The sequence below is a fragment of the Cuculus canorus genome, chromosome 12 (assembly GCF_017976375.1).
Source record: "Cuculus canorus isolate bCucCan1 chromosome 12, bCucCan1.pri, whole genome shotgun sequence".
Lineage (NCBI taxonomy): Eukaryota > Metazoa > Chordata > Aves > Cuculiformes > Cuculidae > Cuculus > Cuculus canorus.
The window spans coordinates 401455-414092 of NC_071412.1; the positions used below are offsets into that span (position 1 = coordinate 401455).

General features: G+C 62.0%; 2 protein-coding genes across 5 annotated transcripts; both read left to right on the top strand.

Moving 5' to 3' along the window:
* Window positions 1–2050: 2050 nt before the first annotated feature.
* LOC128853370 (protein shisa-like-1a) lies at window positions 2051–3331 on the top strand. Its single transcript, XM_054077781.1, has 3 exons — window positions 2051–2117; window positions 2811–3024; window positions 3160–3331. The coding sequence occupies exons 1-3, from the start codon at window positions 2051–2053 to the stop codon at window positions 3329–3331; spliced, it is 453 nt and encodes a 150-aa protein (XP_053933756.1).
* Window positions 3332–4639: 1308 nt separating this feature from the next.
* Window positions 4640–11913, top strand: UNC45A (unc-45 myosin chaperone A). Of its 4 annotated transcripts, none has more exons than XM_054078119.1 (20): window positions 4640–4737; window positions 4848–5006; window positions 5763–5883; window positions 5989–6164; window positions 6269–6361; window positions 6610–6777; window positions 7042–7210; window positions 7469–7639; window positions 7770–7941; window positions 8141–8441; window positions 8659–8753; window positions 8819–8960; window positions 9167–9307; window positions 9488–9615; window positions 9845–9911; window positions 10069–10182; window positions 10542–10657; window positions 10740–10857; window positions 10932–11087; window positions 11267–11913. In XM_054078119.1, exons 1-20 carry the CDS (start codon window positions 4720–4722, stop codon window positions 11525–11527), a joined length of 2886 nt encoding a protein of 961 aa, XP_053934094.1. In that variant the 5' UTR covers window positions 4640–4719; the 3' UTR covers window positions 11528–11913. The 4 variants fall into 4 exon arrangements, with proteins under 4 accessions (XP_053934094.1, XP_053934096.1, XP_053934095.1 ...); XM_054078121.1 differs by having other exon boundaries at window positions 5847–5883; XM_054078120.1 differs by lacking the exon at window positions 4640–4737 and having other exon boundaries at window positions 4864–5556; window positions 5847–5883.
* Window positions 11914–12638: the final 725 nt, after the last annotated feature.

Sequence of the window (12638 nt, forward strand, 5' to 3'; positions counted from 1 at the left end):
CCAAGGTCTGTGTCTGGTTTGTGGTGGTTGTGTGGGTGGTGGGACTAGTGCTCCGTGGCAGATGGGGCAGCCCTCTGAGGCAGGGGGGAGGCAGGCCTGGAGCTGGGGTCACGGCTAGTCTGGGTGGGCAGTGCCACACTCTGCTCCGTGGGGTCTCAGGGTTGAGCTGGGCAAGGGAACCCAAGTCTGCGTGTGAAGCTGGAGGCACAGTCAAGCCAAGAAGGCCAACCGTACCCTGGGCTGCATCAAAAGAAATACGGCAAGCAGGTCAAGGGAGGGGATTCTGACCCTCTGTTCCAGTCTTGTGAGACCCCATCTGGAGTATTGTGTCCAGTTCTGGAATCCTCAACACAAGAAGGATATGGAGATGATGGAATGGGTCCAGAGGAGGGCTACAATGATCATCAGAAGGCTGGAGCACCTTCTGTATGAGGACAGGCTGAGAGAGTTGGGGTTGTTTAGCCTGGAGAAGGCTCCAACGATATAGCAACCAGTACCTGAAGGGGGCTACAAGAAAGCTGGGAAGGGAACTTTTTACAAAGGCATGGAGTGATAGGGTGAGGGGGGGATGGCTTTAAATTGGAGAGGGGCAGATTTAGACTAGACATGAAGAAATTCTTCACAGTGAGGGTTGGGAGGCCCTGGCCCAGGTTACCAAGGGAAGTTATTTCTGCCCCATCCCTGGAGGTGTTACAGGCCAAGTTGGGTGGGGCCTTGGGCAGCCTGATCCAGTGGGAGGTGTCCCTGCCCATGGCAGGGGGGTGGAATTGGATGATCTTTGAGGTCCCTTCCAACTCAAATCATTCTATGATTCTGTGGTCTGGAGCCCGCAATGCCTGGCAGTGACATGTGTGAACCTGCCCCAATTAAGTTCCTTCAGCCACCCTTTTGGTGTAAGCTGGCAGCTCTGCTGAGCTCCAGCTGCCAGCGGCTGGGGGGCAGGGGCTGAGAGTCCCTAGGGATCCCCTGGCACCCCAGGAAGGGGATGAGGGACACTGCCTGCTGCAGCACCAGCCTGTTCACCTGCTGGTGCAGCCTCCTGCCTGGACAGGGGTTCCTGGCTGCTCTCAGGGCTAAAATGCCTGTTGGGACAGGGCTGTGGGACACTGCCATGGGGCACTGCCAGCTGTGCCCAGGCAGGCTCAGAGAGATTGGTTGGAAGCCGTCCCCTGGTGGTGATGCTTCAGCACCCACGAGGGCTGGGTGTCCATCCCAGGGGCTGCGGGAAGCCACAGTTGCCAGGAGCGTTCTCCTGGTTGCTGTGGGGACCAGAGGAGCTGCCATGCTCCTCTGCCTCCCCGAGGCTAATTACGGGGAAGGGGTGCTGCTGGGGAGGGCTGGCAAGGACGTGGTGCTGGCTGAGCTCTGTCTCTGTTTCCCGCACAGCGTCCAGCACAGCCTGTGGGCTCAGCCATAGTGCCAGGAACAGGCAGAGCACACAGAGCCATCGTGGGACAGCCCTGGCAGCTCAGCCTCTTGCAAGGGGCAGTGCAGGACCCCGGGGCCAGCGCAGGGCTGGAGGTGTGAGCACGCTGTGAGGCTCTGCCGGGGCGAGAGGACCCCAGCCTGCGCTGGCACCGCGTGCCATGAGCAGCTCTGCCAGAACCTGACTAATGGCATGGCTGGCAAGGGGCCAGGCTGTGGTGCTGGGCACACTGGCTGCCGAGGCTGCGCTGCTGAGGGGCTGCGCCACAGCCTGCCTGCCCCCAGCCCCACGGCAGGCGCTCGCCCCACACCCCAGCCCCACCGGCAGCCCTCACCCATGACACCTGCATCCCCAGATGGGCTGAGATGCCAAACCAGAGCCCATGGGCCCTGTGGTTGGTGCCCACTGCGGGGTGAGGATGGTGCCTCCCATCCCATACTTGGCCCCCAAGAAGCTCATTAGTGATGCTCTCTGCGCTGGTCCCTGAGGAGCGGGCAGCAGCACAGGAGGCTCTAATGGCTCCAAGCAGCTCTTGATGGGCCGTGATGGAGGCGGGAGCAGGAGGGGCTGTGGTTTCTGTCTCTGCTGAGGCAGAGCTGCTTCTGCCCAGGGTCAGCTGGGAAGATGCCGGGTGGGCTCCTGCTCCGGCTGCTCCTCATCACGGTTCTATGCCCTGGCCTCCTCGGGACAGGTACAGCCCCACTCCCACTGCTGCTGCTCCCGTCCTTCCCACCCCTGCTGAGACCTTGTCCCTTGTGGGTTGCTCCCCGTGCTGGAGGATGGGGGTCTGTGCTGGGAGGTGGTGGTCCATGCTGGGGATGGTGGCCCAGGCGTGGTGGTGGTGCCGGGACTGGTCCCATGGCAGCGTGGCTGCAGGGTGAACAGTGCTGTCCCCATGGGGTGATGGGGAACAGGGAGGTGATTCGGCACAGGGAGATCAGGGCTGACCGGCTGGCATGGGGGCTTTCTTCTCCGCTCTGCCACCATCCCACTGTTCACCAATCTTTGCCCTTGCCGGTGCGATAGTGAGCACTGGAGGGCACGGCACACACAGGGCCATGGTAGCCAGCAGGCAGTGCTGGGTGGGGTGATGCTCAGCAGCGGTACTGCCAGCAGGCTGGAGCCCGGCCATGGCTCAAGCCGGGGGCTCCTGTGCCAGTGTGGTGAGGCTGGGACACTCCCCAGCCCATCCCTGCTGGGGCTGCGGAAGGCTCTGCTCCACAGCATCCCTGTGAGGGTCACCATACTGGAACTGGCAGCCTGTCCCACTGGCACCGTGCTGTCTGCCGGCATGCTGACAAAGCCTCATGCATGCCTGGCTCATGGGATTTGCTGCTGCACCGCTGAACCCCGGTGCTCACAAAACACCTGCTCGTCGCAACAGTCTCAGTGCGGAATCTGCACCTCTGTGAGGGCTACACGGGCCCCGACGGCCGCTACCACTCTGGCTTCTACTGCCCACGGCTGAGTGACCCGGACGGCCACCGCTTCTGCTGCCGCCCCAGCCCACATGCCCTCAAGTCCTGCTGCTCCAAGTTGGCCCTAGAGGCCCTCACTGGGCTGAATGCCTCCAGTCTGGCTGACCCTGGTGTCCTCCGGTGAGCATGGCTTGGGACAGGGTGACAGAGGCTCCGGGCTCCTGGCATGCCCTGGGGCTGGCGCCGTGTCACCCAAAGCTGGGAGGATGCTGGCAGGGGCCACAGCTGCCCCCTCCTGAGGTGTCCCCCTCACAGGCACCCGCTGGCTCTGCCCTTCGCGGCACTTTACGGGCTCCTCATCCTCCTCCTCATGGCCATTGACCTCATCCACTTCTGCCGGACCCGGCGGTGCCACATCAGCCACATCCTGCCCTGTGCCTGCCACCTGCCCTGCGGCTCCCAGCCATCCATCAGCCGCGTGTGCTGAGGGCGGACGGGGGCCGAGGGGCACAGGGGGACACTGGACAGGGGGACACTGTGCAAGGGGACAGCACACACAGGGACACCAGGTGCAGCACATGGGGACAGTGCACACATGAACACAAGACACCACATACAGGTACAGGGACACTGTGCGTGGGGACACCAGGCATGGGACACCGGACACTGCACAGGGGGACACCTTGCATGGGGACATGAGACACTGCACACGGAGACACCAGATACATGGATTCTGCGCATAGGGACACCGGACATAGGGACACTGCACACAGGGACACAGGACGCCATGCAAGGGGACACTGGGCACTACACACTGGGACACTGGACACTCCGCAAGTGGACACAGTACATGGGTATAGAACCATAGAACCATAAAATCATAGAATAGTTAGGGTTGGAAGGGACCTTAAAGACCATCTTGTTCCAACCCCCCTGCCACGAGCAGGAACATCCTGCTAGATCAGGCTGCCCAAGGCCCATCCAACCTGGCCTTGAACACCTACAGGGATTGGGCAGCCACAACTTCTCTGGGTAACCTGTTCCAGTGTCTCGCCACTCTCATGGTGAAGAAATTCTTCCTCATGTCCAGTCTAAATCTGCCCCTCTCCAGTTTGTATCCGTCCCTTCTCATCCCATCCCCACAAGCCTTTGTGAACAGCCCCTCTCCAGCTTTCCTGTAGCCCCTCCAGGTACTGGAAGGTCGCTATAAGATCTCCTTGGAGCCTTCTCTTCTCCAGGCTGAACAACCTCAACTCTCAGCCCGTCCTTGTCTGGAAGGTCTCTTCTGCTCCTCGTCTGCTCCAGCCCTTGGATCATCTTTGTAGCCTCCTCTGGGTCCATTCCAACAGTTTCATATCCTTATGTTGAGGATTCCAGAACTGAACACAGTACTCCAGATGAGGTCTCACAAGAGAGGAACAGAGGGGCAGAATCCCCTCCCTCCCTGCTGGCCACGCTGCTTTGGATGCAGCCCAGGACACGGTTGGCCTTCTGGGCTGTGAGCGCACATTGCCGGCTCATGTCGAGCTTCTCATCCCCAGCACGCCCAAGCCCTTCTCCACAGGGCTGCTCTCAATCACATCATCCCCTATCCTGTACTGAACCCGGGGATTGCCCCGACCCAGGTGTAGGACCTTACACTTGACCTTGTTGAACTTCATGAGGTTCTCAGAGGACCCCTTCTCTGGATACCGAACACGGGGACACCCGGCACCGCGCACGGAGACAGCGGGCACGAGGCGGCGCGCGGCGCCAGAGCCCGCCGAGCCGCCGGGGGGCGCCAGAGGCCTCGCGCGCCGCGGTGCTTCCGCTTCCGTCATATGACGCGGGCGGTGGCGTCTGGGTTTCCGGGTGTGCGGCGGGACCGGCGCGGCCATGGAAGAGGCGGAGGCGGTGAGGGGGCCGGGGGTCCAGGGCTGTGGGCTATGAGGGGGCGATCCCAGAGCGGCGAGGAGGGGCCCCGTCCCGGTGCCGTCCTCCCGTCGCGACCGGTGCCGTTGCAGGTGACGGCGGGGCAGCTGCGGGAGCAGGGCAACGCGCTGTTCCAGGCCGGGGACCACGCCGCTGCGCTGGCTGTTTACACGCGGGCGCTGAGCCTCTGCGACGCTGCCACCGAGCGAGCCGTGCTGCACCGGAACCGCGCCGCCTGCTACCTGCGGCTGGTGAGAGCCGGGACACCGGCGCTGCGCTCTGACCCGCGCCGCCGCCGAGCCGCGGGCTGGTAGCTCTCGAACTGCTGGACCTCGGTGCCCGGACTGGGCCCTGTCATATCCCGGGCTGGGGGATGCCGCACGCCCAGCTGGTAGCTGCTAGTGCTTGGGCTGGTGGCCACCGGTCTTTGGCTGGTGGCCATCAGTACACAGGCTGAGCACCAGACCCCTGGCTGGATGCTGTCAGACCCTGTCTGGGTGCTGTCAGGCTTCCGGGCCGGGCACTGTTGGTCCCCAGGCTGGTGGCTGTTGGATCCTGGACTGGATGCAGACCCCATCTGGGTGCCGTCGGACCCCCGGGCTGGGTGCCGTCGTCTCGCATTCTCTCTGCTCCCCTTTTCACCCTACCTCCCCCCTGGGCTGTGCTGCCCCACCTCACAGCTGGGCTGCCGGGGCCTGGGTAGGGTGCTCCTTGTCTGTGCCTCGGCTACATTTATGCTCTGGGGCGGCTCACCAGACATTCCCAACGTTTTTGATCTCCCATTGCAGAGCTGTCTGGGAGGTGAGGGGGAACACGGGGAACTTCAGAGGCTTGGGTTGGCTGAGAGCACTCAGGAAGCCTCATGGGGCCCTGGGGCTCCTTGAGACCCCACGAGGGTTGGGTTCTGGGAAGGATGGGGTTTCCTGCTGGGCTGGGTCACTTTCTCCAGCAACACTGTTTCTGTCCCTGAGCCCCACGGTCGTTTCTCACCCTTCTCTCTGAGGCAGCGGGCGCTGCCTTTGCCTGCGGCAGGCAGGGCTGGGCAGGGCCTGTGTGGGCAGTGCATCGGGCGTCTGCATTTCTCTCTGCAGGAGGACTACGCCAAGGCGGAGGCTGATGCAACTAAAGGTACTGTCAGTGGTGGCTGGCAGGGGACCAGCCTCTTGGCACTGCCTGTCTGGGCAGGCCAGAGCAGCCCAGGGCCTTTGTGATAAACTCCCTTCTCCTCCACAGCCATTGAAGCTGATGGCCGGGACATGAAGGCGCTGTTCCGCCGGAGCCAGGCGCTGCAGAAGCTCGGCCGCCTGGACCAGGCTGTCAGTGACCTGCAGCGCTGCGTCAGCCTGGAGCCCAAGAACAAGGCCTTCCAGGAGGCCCTGCGTGCCCTGGGCAGCGCCATGCATGAGAGGGTGAGTGAGAAGCAGCGTGGGGCTGGGGACTGCTGTGGCCCCCATGGGTGTGGGGGCCTTGGGAAGCCGTGAGGGCTGAGCTGCTTCTTTCTGCTCTGTCTCAGATGAAGACTATGTCCTGCACGGACTCGAAGGTGGAGCAGATGTTCCAGATCTTGCTGGATCCTGAAGAAAAGGATGAGGACAAGAAGCAAAAGGTCTGAGCTCTGGGAAACAGAGGGCGACAGGGCCTGGCAGGGTGGAAGAAGGGGAGGAGTAGTGTTCCCAGGTCAATGCTGCCGGCTGAATGGTGCTGCTCAGGTGAGGCCAGGCCTTAGAATGTGCTCCCCAGAGACTGAGGCAGAAGGCAGGTGCCTGTGGCTGCACTGCCTCCCCAGGTGGCTCCCTGTGCACAGTGGCTACATTCTGGTGGGCAGCTGACCCAGCCACCGCTGTCCTTTCCCAGGCCACGCAGAACCTGATTGTGCTGGCACGAGAGGAGGCCGGAGCAGAGAAGATTTTTCAAAGTGATGGAGTGCGGCTGCTGACGCAGCTGCTCGACACGGCCAAGGCTGACTTGATGCTGGCAGCCCTGCGCACGCTGGTGGGGCTGTGCACCGGGCACCGCTCCCGGGTAGGTCCTACTGTATCCTGTCTTTCCCAAATGATGTCGGAAACTGGTGTTGGGGAGGCTCAAAAACGTATTGGGCAAAGGAGTATTGCTGGCCTTTGCCTGCAGCTGGCTGCAGCCCTGCTGGGTAGAGGAGCTCTGAGCTGCCACGTGCCGGGCCTGAGTTTGTTAGAGCCTTGTTGTGAAATGGAAGCATCCTGATACAGCGCTGGGGAGCAGCAAGACTTTGCTGAAGTCTCCAATAGGCAGTTATGTTCCTACCTGCAGACCATGGCCATCCTGGCAGAGCTGGAGGCCCCTCGTCTCTCAGCGGTGCTGGGTGTGGAGCATGAGCAGGTTTCCCTGGCTGCCTGCAACCTTCTGCACACGATGTTCGATTCCCTAAAGGAGGGGCTGCAAAAGGACTTCCGTGGGAAGGAGGATGCTATGGTACTGGGTGAGTGCCTGCCACCACAGCTGACTAGTGTGGGATGAGTGACCTGGGGAGGTGCTGAGCTGCAGCGGGTTCTTCTCCTGCCACCCACCGTGTCGCTGTGCTCTGCTGCAGAGCTGCAGCTGTGGTCTAGCGTTGATACAAGGTTGATGCTGGAAGCAGGAGGTCCTGGTGATGGCAGCACCTCCTGCCAGCCTCACTGTGGCAGGTGTGAGGTCTGTGCTCAGGGCGCTGACCACTGGGCACGATCTCTTCTGGAAGATTCCTCAAAGGACCTGAAGCTGCTGATCAAACACCTCCTGGAGCTGCTGGTGCTGGAAGGGGCATCTGCACACGGTCGTGACAACGCCCTCAACCTGCTCATCAAGGTGGTGCCAAGGAAGTCGCCGAAGGAGCCCAACAACAGCATGAGCCTCTGGGTGATCGACCAGGGTGGGCAGAGCAGCCTGTGGCATTCTGCTGGGACATCGGGCCCCTCTGCCTTGGTGTGCTCTACACCTTGGCTCTGCCTGTGCACCCCACTCTGCTCCTCACTGGGTATTTGACCCCTGCGTTCTCCTAGGCCTGAAGAAGATCCTGGAGGTGGGAAGTACAGTGTGTGGCACCCCGGGCTGCCTGCCCGTGACAGAGAACAGCCGGATGAGCGCCTCAGTTCTGCTCAGCAAACTTTACGATGACCTGAAATGCGATGCTGAGCGGGAAAACTTCCACCACTTGTGTGAGGAATATGTGAGGTGAGCATGGGCGTCCCTGGGGCAGGTGGAGGATTCAGCCTTGTGGGCCCAGCAGCCTTCTGGGCGAGTGGCAGCCTCCCTCCTCCCAAACCTTTTTGTTCTTGGCAATAAAAGCAGATTGCAGACCCTCTGTAGATCTGCCGTGCTGATCTGAGTGGGTGGGATCAGCTTTATCCTTCCTGGTTGTCTTCCCCTGCAGGAGCTGGTTCGAGGGGCACGAGCTGGCTGGGAAGCTGCGGGCCATCCAGACGGTGTCATGCCTGCTGCAGGGTCCCTCAGATGCTGGGAACAGGGTGCTGGAGCTGGAGGGGATCATGGACAGCGTGCTGTCCCTCTGCGCCTCCGTCCGCGAGGCCCATCAGCTGGTGGCGGTGGAAGCACTGATCCATGCTGCAGACAAGGCCAAACGCGCCTCCTTCATCACTGCCAACGGCGTTAGCCTGCTCAAGGAGATCTACAAGCACAGTGAGAGGGACAGCATCCGCATCCGGGCACTGGTGGTGAGTGTGCCGGCGTAAGAGGGACCCTCGGGTGGTACTGGGTGGGATGGAGGAGCCTTCAGGTGGTGCTGGGATGGGACAGGATGGGAGAAGCATTTGGGTGGTGCTACGTGGGCCATGGCGATGCAGGGTCCATGGGTCTGCAGTGCCGTCCGCTGCCTGCACGTGGGCTAACAGGTGCCCCATTCCTGCTCTGACGCTTTGCTCCCGGCTGCAGGGGCTCTGCAAGCTGGGCTCCGCCGGAGGCACTGACTTCAGCATGAAGCAGTTCGCTGAGGGCTCCACGATGAAGTTGGCCAAGCAGTGCCGCAAGTGAGTACTGAGGGGGGCGCGGGGCAGGGTGCACCCAGCCTGGGCTCACGGTGCCCCTCTTGCAGGTGGCTCTGCAATGAGACAATTGATGCAGGCACGCGGCGCTGGGCGGTGGAGGGCCTGGCCTACCTCACCTTTGACGCGGATGTCAAGGAGGAGTTTGTGGAGGACAAGGCAGCGATGCAGTCCATGTTCCACCTGGCCAAGGTGAGTGCCGAGTGCTGCGGCAGAGGCCAGGGGTGGTGGGACTCACGCTGTGGGGCCTGGTGGTGCTAGGTGAGCTCAAGCTCTTGCTTGTCCTCACTGTTGTGCGTGCGATGGGCATCCATCGATGAACTTGGCAGTGGGAGGTTGGACTTGATGGTGTTAAAAGATCTTTTCCAACCTAACTACCCCTGTGATTGTTGCTGTAGTTGGAGGACAGGAGCGTGCTCTATGCTGTCGCCTCCACACTGGTGAACTGCACCAACAGCTACGACCACGAGGAGCCTGACCCCCAGATGTTGGAGCTGGCCAAGTATGCCAAGCAGCACATTCCAGAGCAGCACCCCAAGGTGGGCCAGGCACGACCGTCCTTAGGAGCTGCTGGGAGTGCGTGGGTGGGCAGAGCCAGGGCTCCTAAGTGGGGACAGGGTGTCCGTGCAGCCTCCAGGGGTGGTGAGGTCAGAGATCTTGCAGTGGGTGGCAGCAGGCTGGTGCCTCCAAGCTGGGCAGTGACCCTGCCTCTGGGACAGGACAAGCCGGACTTTGTGAAGCGCCGGGTGCAGAAGCTGCTGATGGCTGGTGTGGTGTCAGCTCTGGCCTGCATGGTGAAGAGTGAGAACCCGGCGCTCACCAACTCCTGCCGGGAGCTGATCTCCAGGTACGAGTGTGCAGGGGGCATGCAGGGAGGGAGCTGGGTTCTGAGGCTGCAGGTGTCCTGCTGGTATCCTTCTAGCCAACTTCCATGCCTGTGGTGAGTTCAAGCTCTTAGCAGCAGAAAGGAGCTGTCTGGGAATCTGGCGCAGCCGGGGCCCGCTGCATGTGTCTGGGTGTTGTTGGGACCCACCATGGCTGGTCCCCAACTTTGGCTGCTGCTACTTTGTCCGTAGAGTGTTCCTGGCACTGGTGGAGGAGGCAGAGGACCGGGGCAGCGTGGTTGCACAGGGAGGAGGCAAGGTGAGGGCGCTGGCCTCGCTGTCCCACTGGCCTGCACCATGGGGAGGGGCTCTGAGGGGTAGCTGTGGTTTGGCAGAGGACCACACTGGCTCCCCAGAACAGGAGGCCTGGGGACACTGGGGCTGCTGTGACCTGGCTGCGGTGTCTTCACCCACAGGCTCTCATCCCGCTGTCGCTGGAGGGCACTGAGGTGGGGCAGACCAAGGCAGCTCAGGCCCTGGCAAAGATCACCATCACCTCCAACCCAGAGATGGCATTCCCTGGAGAGCGAGTGAGTGTCACTGAGAGATGGATCTGCTGCTCAGGGGCCCTGGCAGGAGCTGCCCTGCTCCCCACGTGCAGCATCTGGGGTTGGGTGGGCTTTGGCTTCTCCTCACCCACCAGGAAAGAGCACAGGAGCTGAAGGCCACGGAGCTGATGATCTGAGGCAGGATCTGTAACTGCCAGCATAGGTTTGCCCTTCCCAGGGGAGCAGGGGGTGGCAAGACCCCTGGTGTCCCCCACAATGGCCCAATGGCTTGGGCCTGACCACGGGAGCATCTCTGCCTTCAGTCTGGGCTCAGGCTTTCACAGGGTGCAGAGTCCCTGCCCCTTGTTGAGGATTCAAGCCCTGCGCTGCTCTCTCCACAGATCTACGAGGTGGTCCGGCCCTTGGTGAGCCTCCTGCACCTTCAGCGCACAGGCTTGGAGAACTTTGAGGGGCTGATGGCGTTAACCAACCTGGCTGGCATCAGCGAGAGACTGCGGTAGGGGCAATGGGGCCAGCGCAGAGCGGGACTGGGCTGGGAAGGGAGAAGGGAGGCCTTCCTCATGCGCGGCCCATTGCAGGCAGAAAATCCTGAAGGAGAAGGCTGTGCCCATGATCGAGGGGTACATGTTCGAGGAGCACGAGCTGATCCGGCTGGCTGCGACAGAGTGCATGTGCAATATGGCCATGAGCAAGGAGGTGAGGGCTGGGCTGGGGCACGTGGAGCACCTGCGCTGGCCCCCACACCCCGAGCTGCTCCTCCTCCCCCGCAGGTGCAGGAGCTGTTCCTGGCCGAGGGCAGTGACAGGCTGAAGCTGATGGTGCTGTACAGCGGCGAGGAGGACGAGAGGCTGCGGCGGGCAGCCTCAGGGACCCTGGCTATGCTTACCGCTCTGCACCCCCCTATCTGCAAGCGGATTCCCCAGGTGGTGAGTGCCTGGTTCCCTGTGGGACAGCACCCACTGTCCCCTCTTCCCTCTCCCGGCATCCTGTGTCCCAGGAGCCAGGACAATTTGTCCTGAGGGCAGCCTGATGCTGAGGCAGGACTGCAGGGAGCGGCCCCCCTCTCTCGGGGAGGGTGCTGAGCACATTCCTGCTCCTGCCGCAGACCGTGCACTGGCTCGAGATCCTACAGGCGCTGCTTCTGAGCCCCAGCACGGAGCTGCAGCACCGCGGGGCTGTGGTGGTGATGAACATGATGGCAGCCGAGCGGGAGGTGGCAGAGCAGCTCATCGCCAGTGAGATGCTGGAGATCCTTACTGTGCTTGCCAAGGATACGGACAAGCCACGTGTGGCCCAGGCGGCCAAGGAGAGCCTGGCGCAGGCGGTGGCCTACGGCCTCATCCAGCCCAGCCCCGGTCAGGAGTGAGGGCCTGGCCTCCATGCACGCTGCTCCGGCCGCTGCTCTGGGATGGCTGCTCTGGGACAGCGGCTCTTGCCACTGCTCTGGGATGGCTGCTCTGGCCACTGCTCCAGGATGGCAGCTCTGGGACTGCTGCACCAGGATGGCTTCTCTGGGATGGTTGCTCCGGTGACTGCTCTGAGCCGACTGTCCTGGTCCCGGCTGCCCTCAGGAGCCACCGCACTGCTGCAACTGCACCCCAGCTGCACTTGGTGGCCCCTGCCCGGTGCCCGGGAGGACGGGGTTCGCCACTGCCTCTGCCACCGTCTGCCTTAACCAGGAACCTGGCCCAGATCCCGGTGTGGCGGCGGGTCTGCCCGGTGACACTGCACTAAAGCTGCTCTTGGACCACGGTCCTGCCTCTGTCTGTCTGTCCGTTCGGCTGTCCCGAGCACCGCCCAGTGCCACCTCTTCCCGGTACCGGCTGTCCAGGTTCCTCCCGCCTGGCGCCATCCCCTTTCCTGCCCAGTGCTCTTCGCGGTCCCTCCCACCTGGAGTCACTTCTCTGCCTGGTGCCGGCACTTCCCAACCGATGGGCTGAGGCCAATGGCATGAGGCTTAGCAAGGCCAAAGGCTGGGTCCTGCACTTGAGGCACAATGACCCTGTGTAGCTACAGACTGGGGAAAGAGTGGCTGGAAAGCTGCCTGGAGGAGAAGGACCTGGGAGTGTTGATGACAGTGACTGAACATGAGCCAGCAGTGTGCCCAGGGGGCCAAGAAGGCCAATGGCATGGTGTGGCCAGCAGGAACAGGGAGGTGATTCTGCCCCTGTACTCGGCACTGATGAGACCACACCTTGAATCTTGTGTTCAGTTCTGGGCCTCTCACTACAAGAATCATGGAATCATAGAATAATTTGGGTTGGAAAGGACGTTAAAGATCATCTAGTTCCAACCCCTGTGCTATGGGCAGGGGCATCCCACTAAATCAGTCTGCCCAGGGGATGAGGCAAGGAGGGTATTGAGGCTCTAAGCACATCCAGAGAAGAGCAATGAAGCTGGTGAGGGGCTGGAGAACAAATCTTACGAGGAGTGGCTGAAGGACCTGGGGGTGTTTAGCCTGGAGAAGAGGAGGCTGA

Bases quoted from the DNA above. Each gene is read 5' to 3' on its own strand.
- LOC128853370 (XM_054077781.1), top strand. From the start codon at position 2,051: ATGCCGGGTGGGCTCCTGCTCCGGCTGCTCCTCATCACGGTTCTATGC. The intron at 2,118-2,810 runs GTACAGCCCCAC...TCGTCGCAACAG, and splicing joins CCCTGGCCTCCTCGGGACAG to TCTCAGTGCGGAATCTGCAC. The intron at 3,025-3,159 runs GTGAGCATGGCT...TCCCCCTCACAG, and splicing joins GCTGACCCTGGTGTCCTCCG to GCACCCGCTGGCTCTGCCCT.
- UNC45A (XM_054078119.1), top strand. The intron at 5,007-5,762 runs GTGAGAGCCGGG...TCTCTGAGGCAG, and splicing joins CCGCCTGCTACCTGCGGCTG to CGGGCGCTGCCTTTGCCTGC. The intron at 7,211-7,468 runs GTGAGTGCCTGC...CTCTTCTGGAAG, and splicing joins GGAGGATGCTATGGTACTGG to ATTCCTCAAAGGACCTGAAG.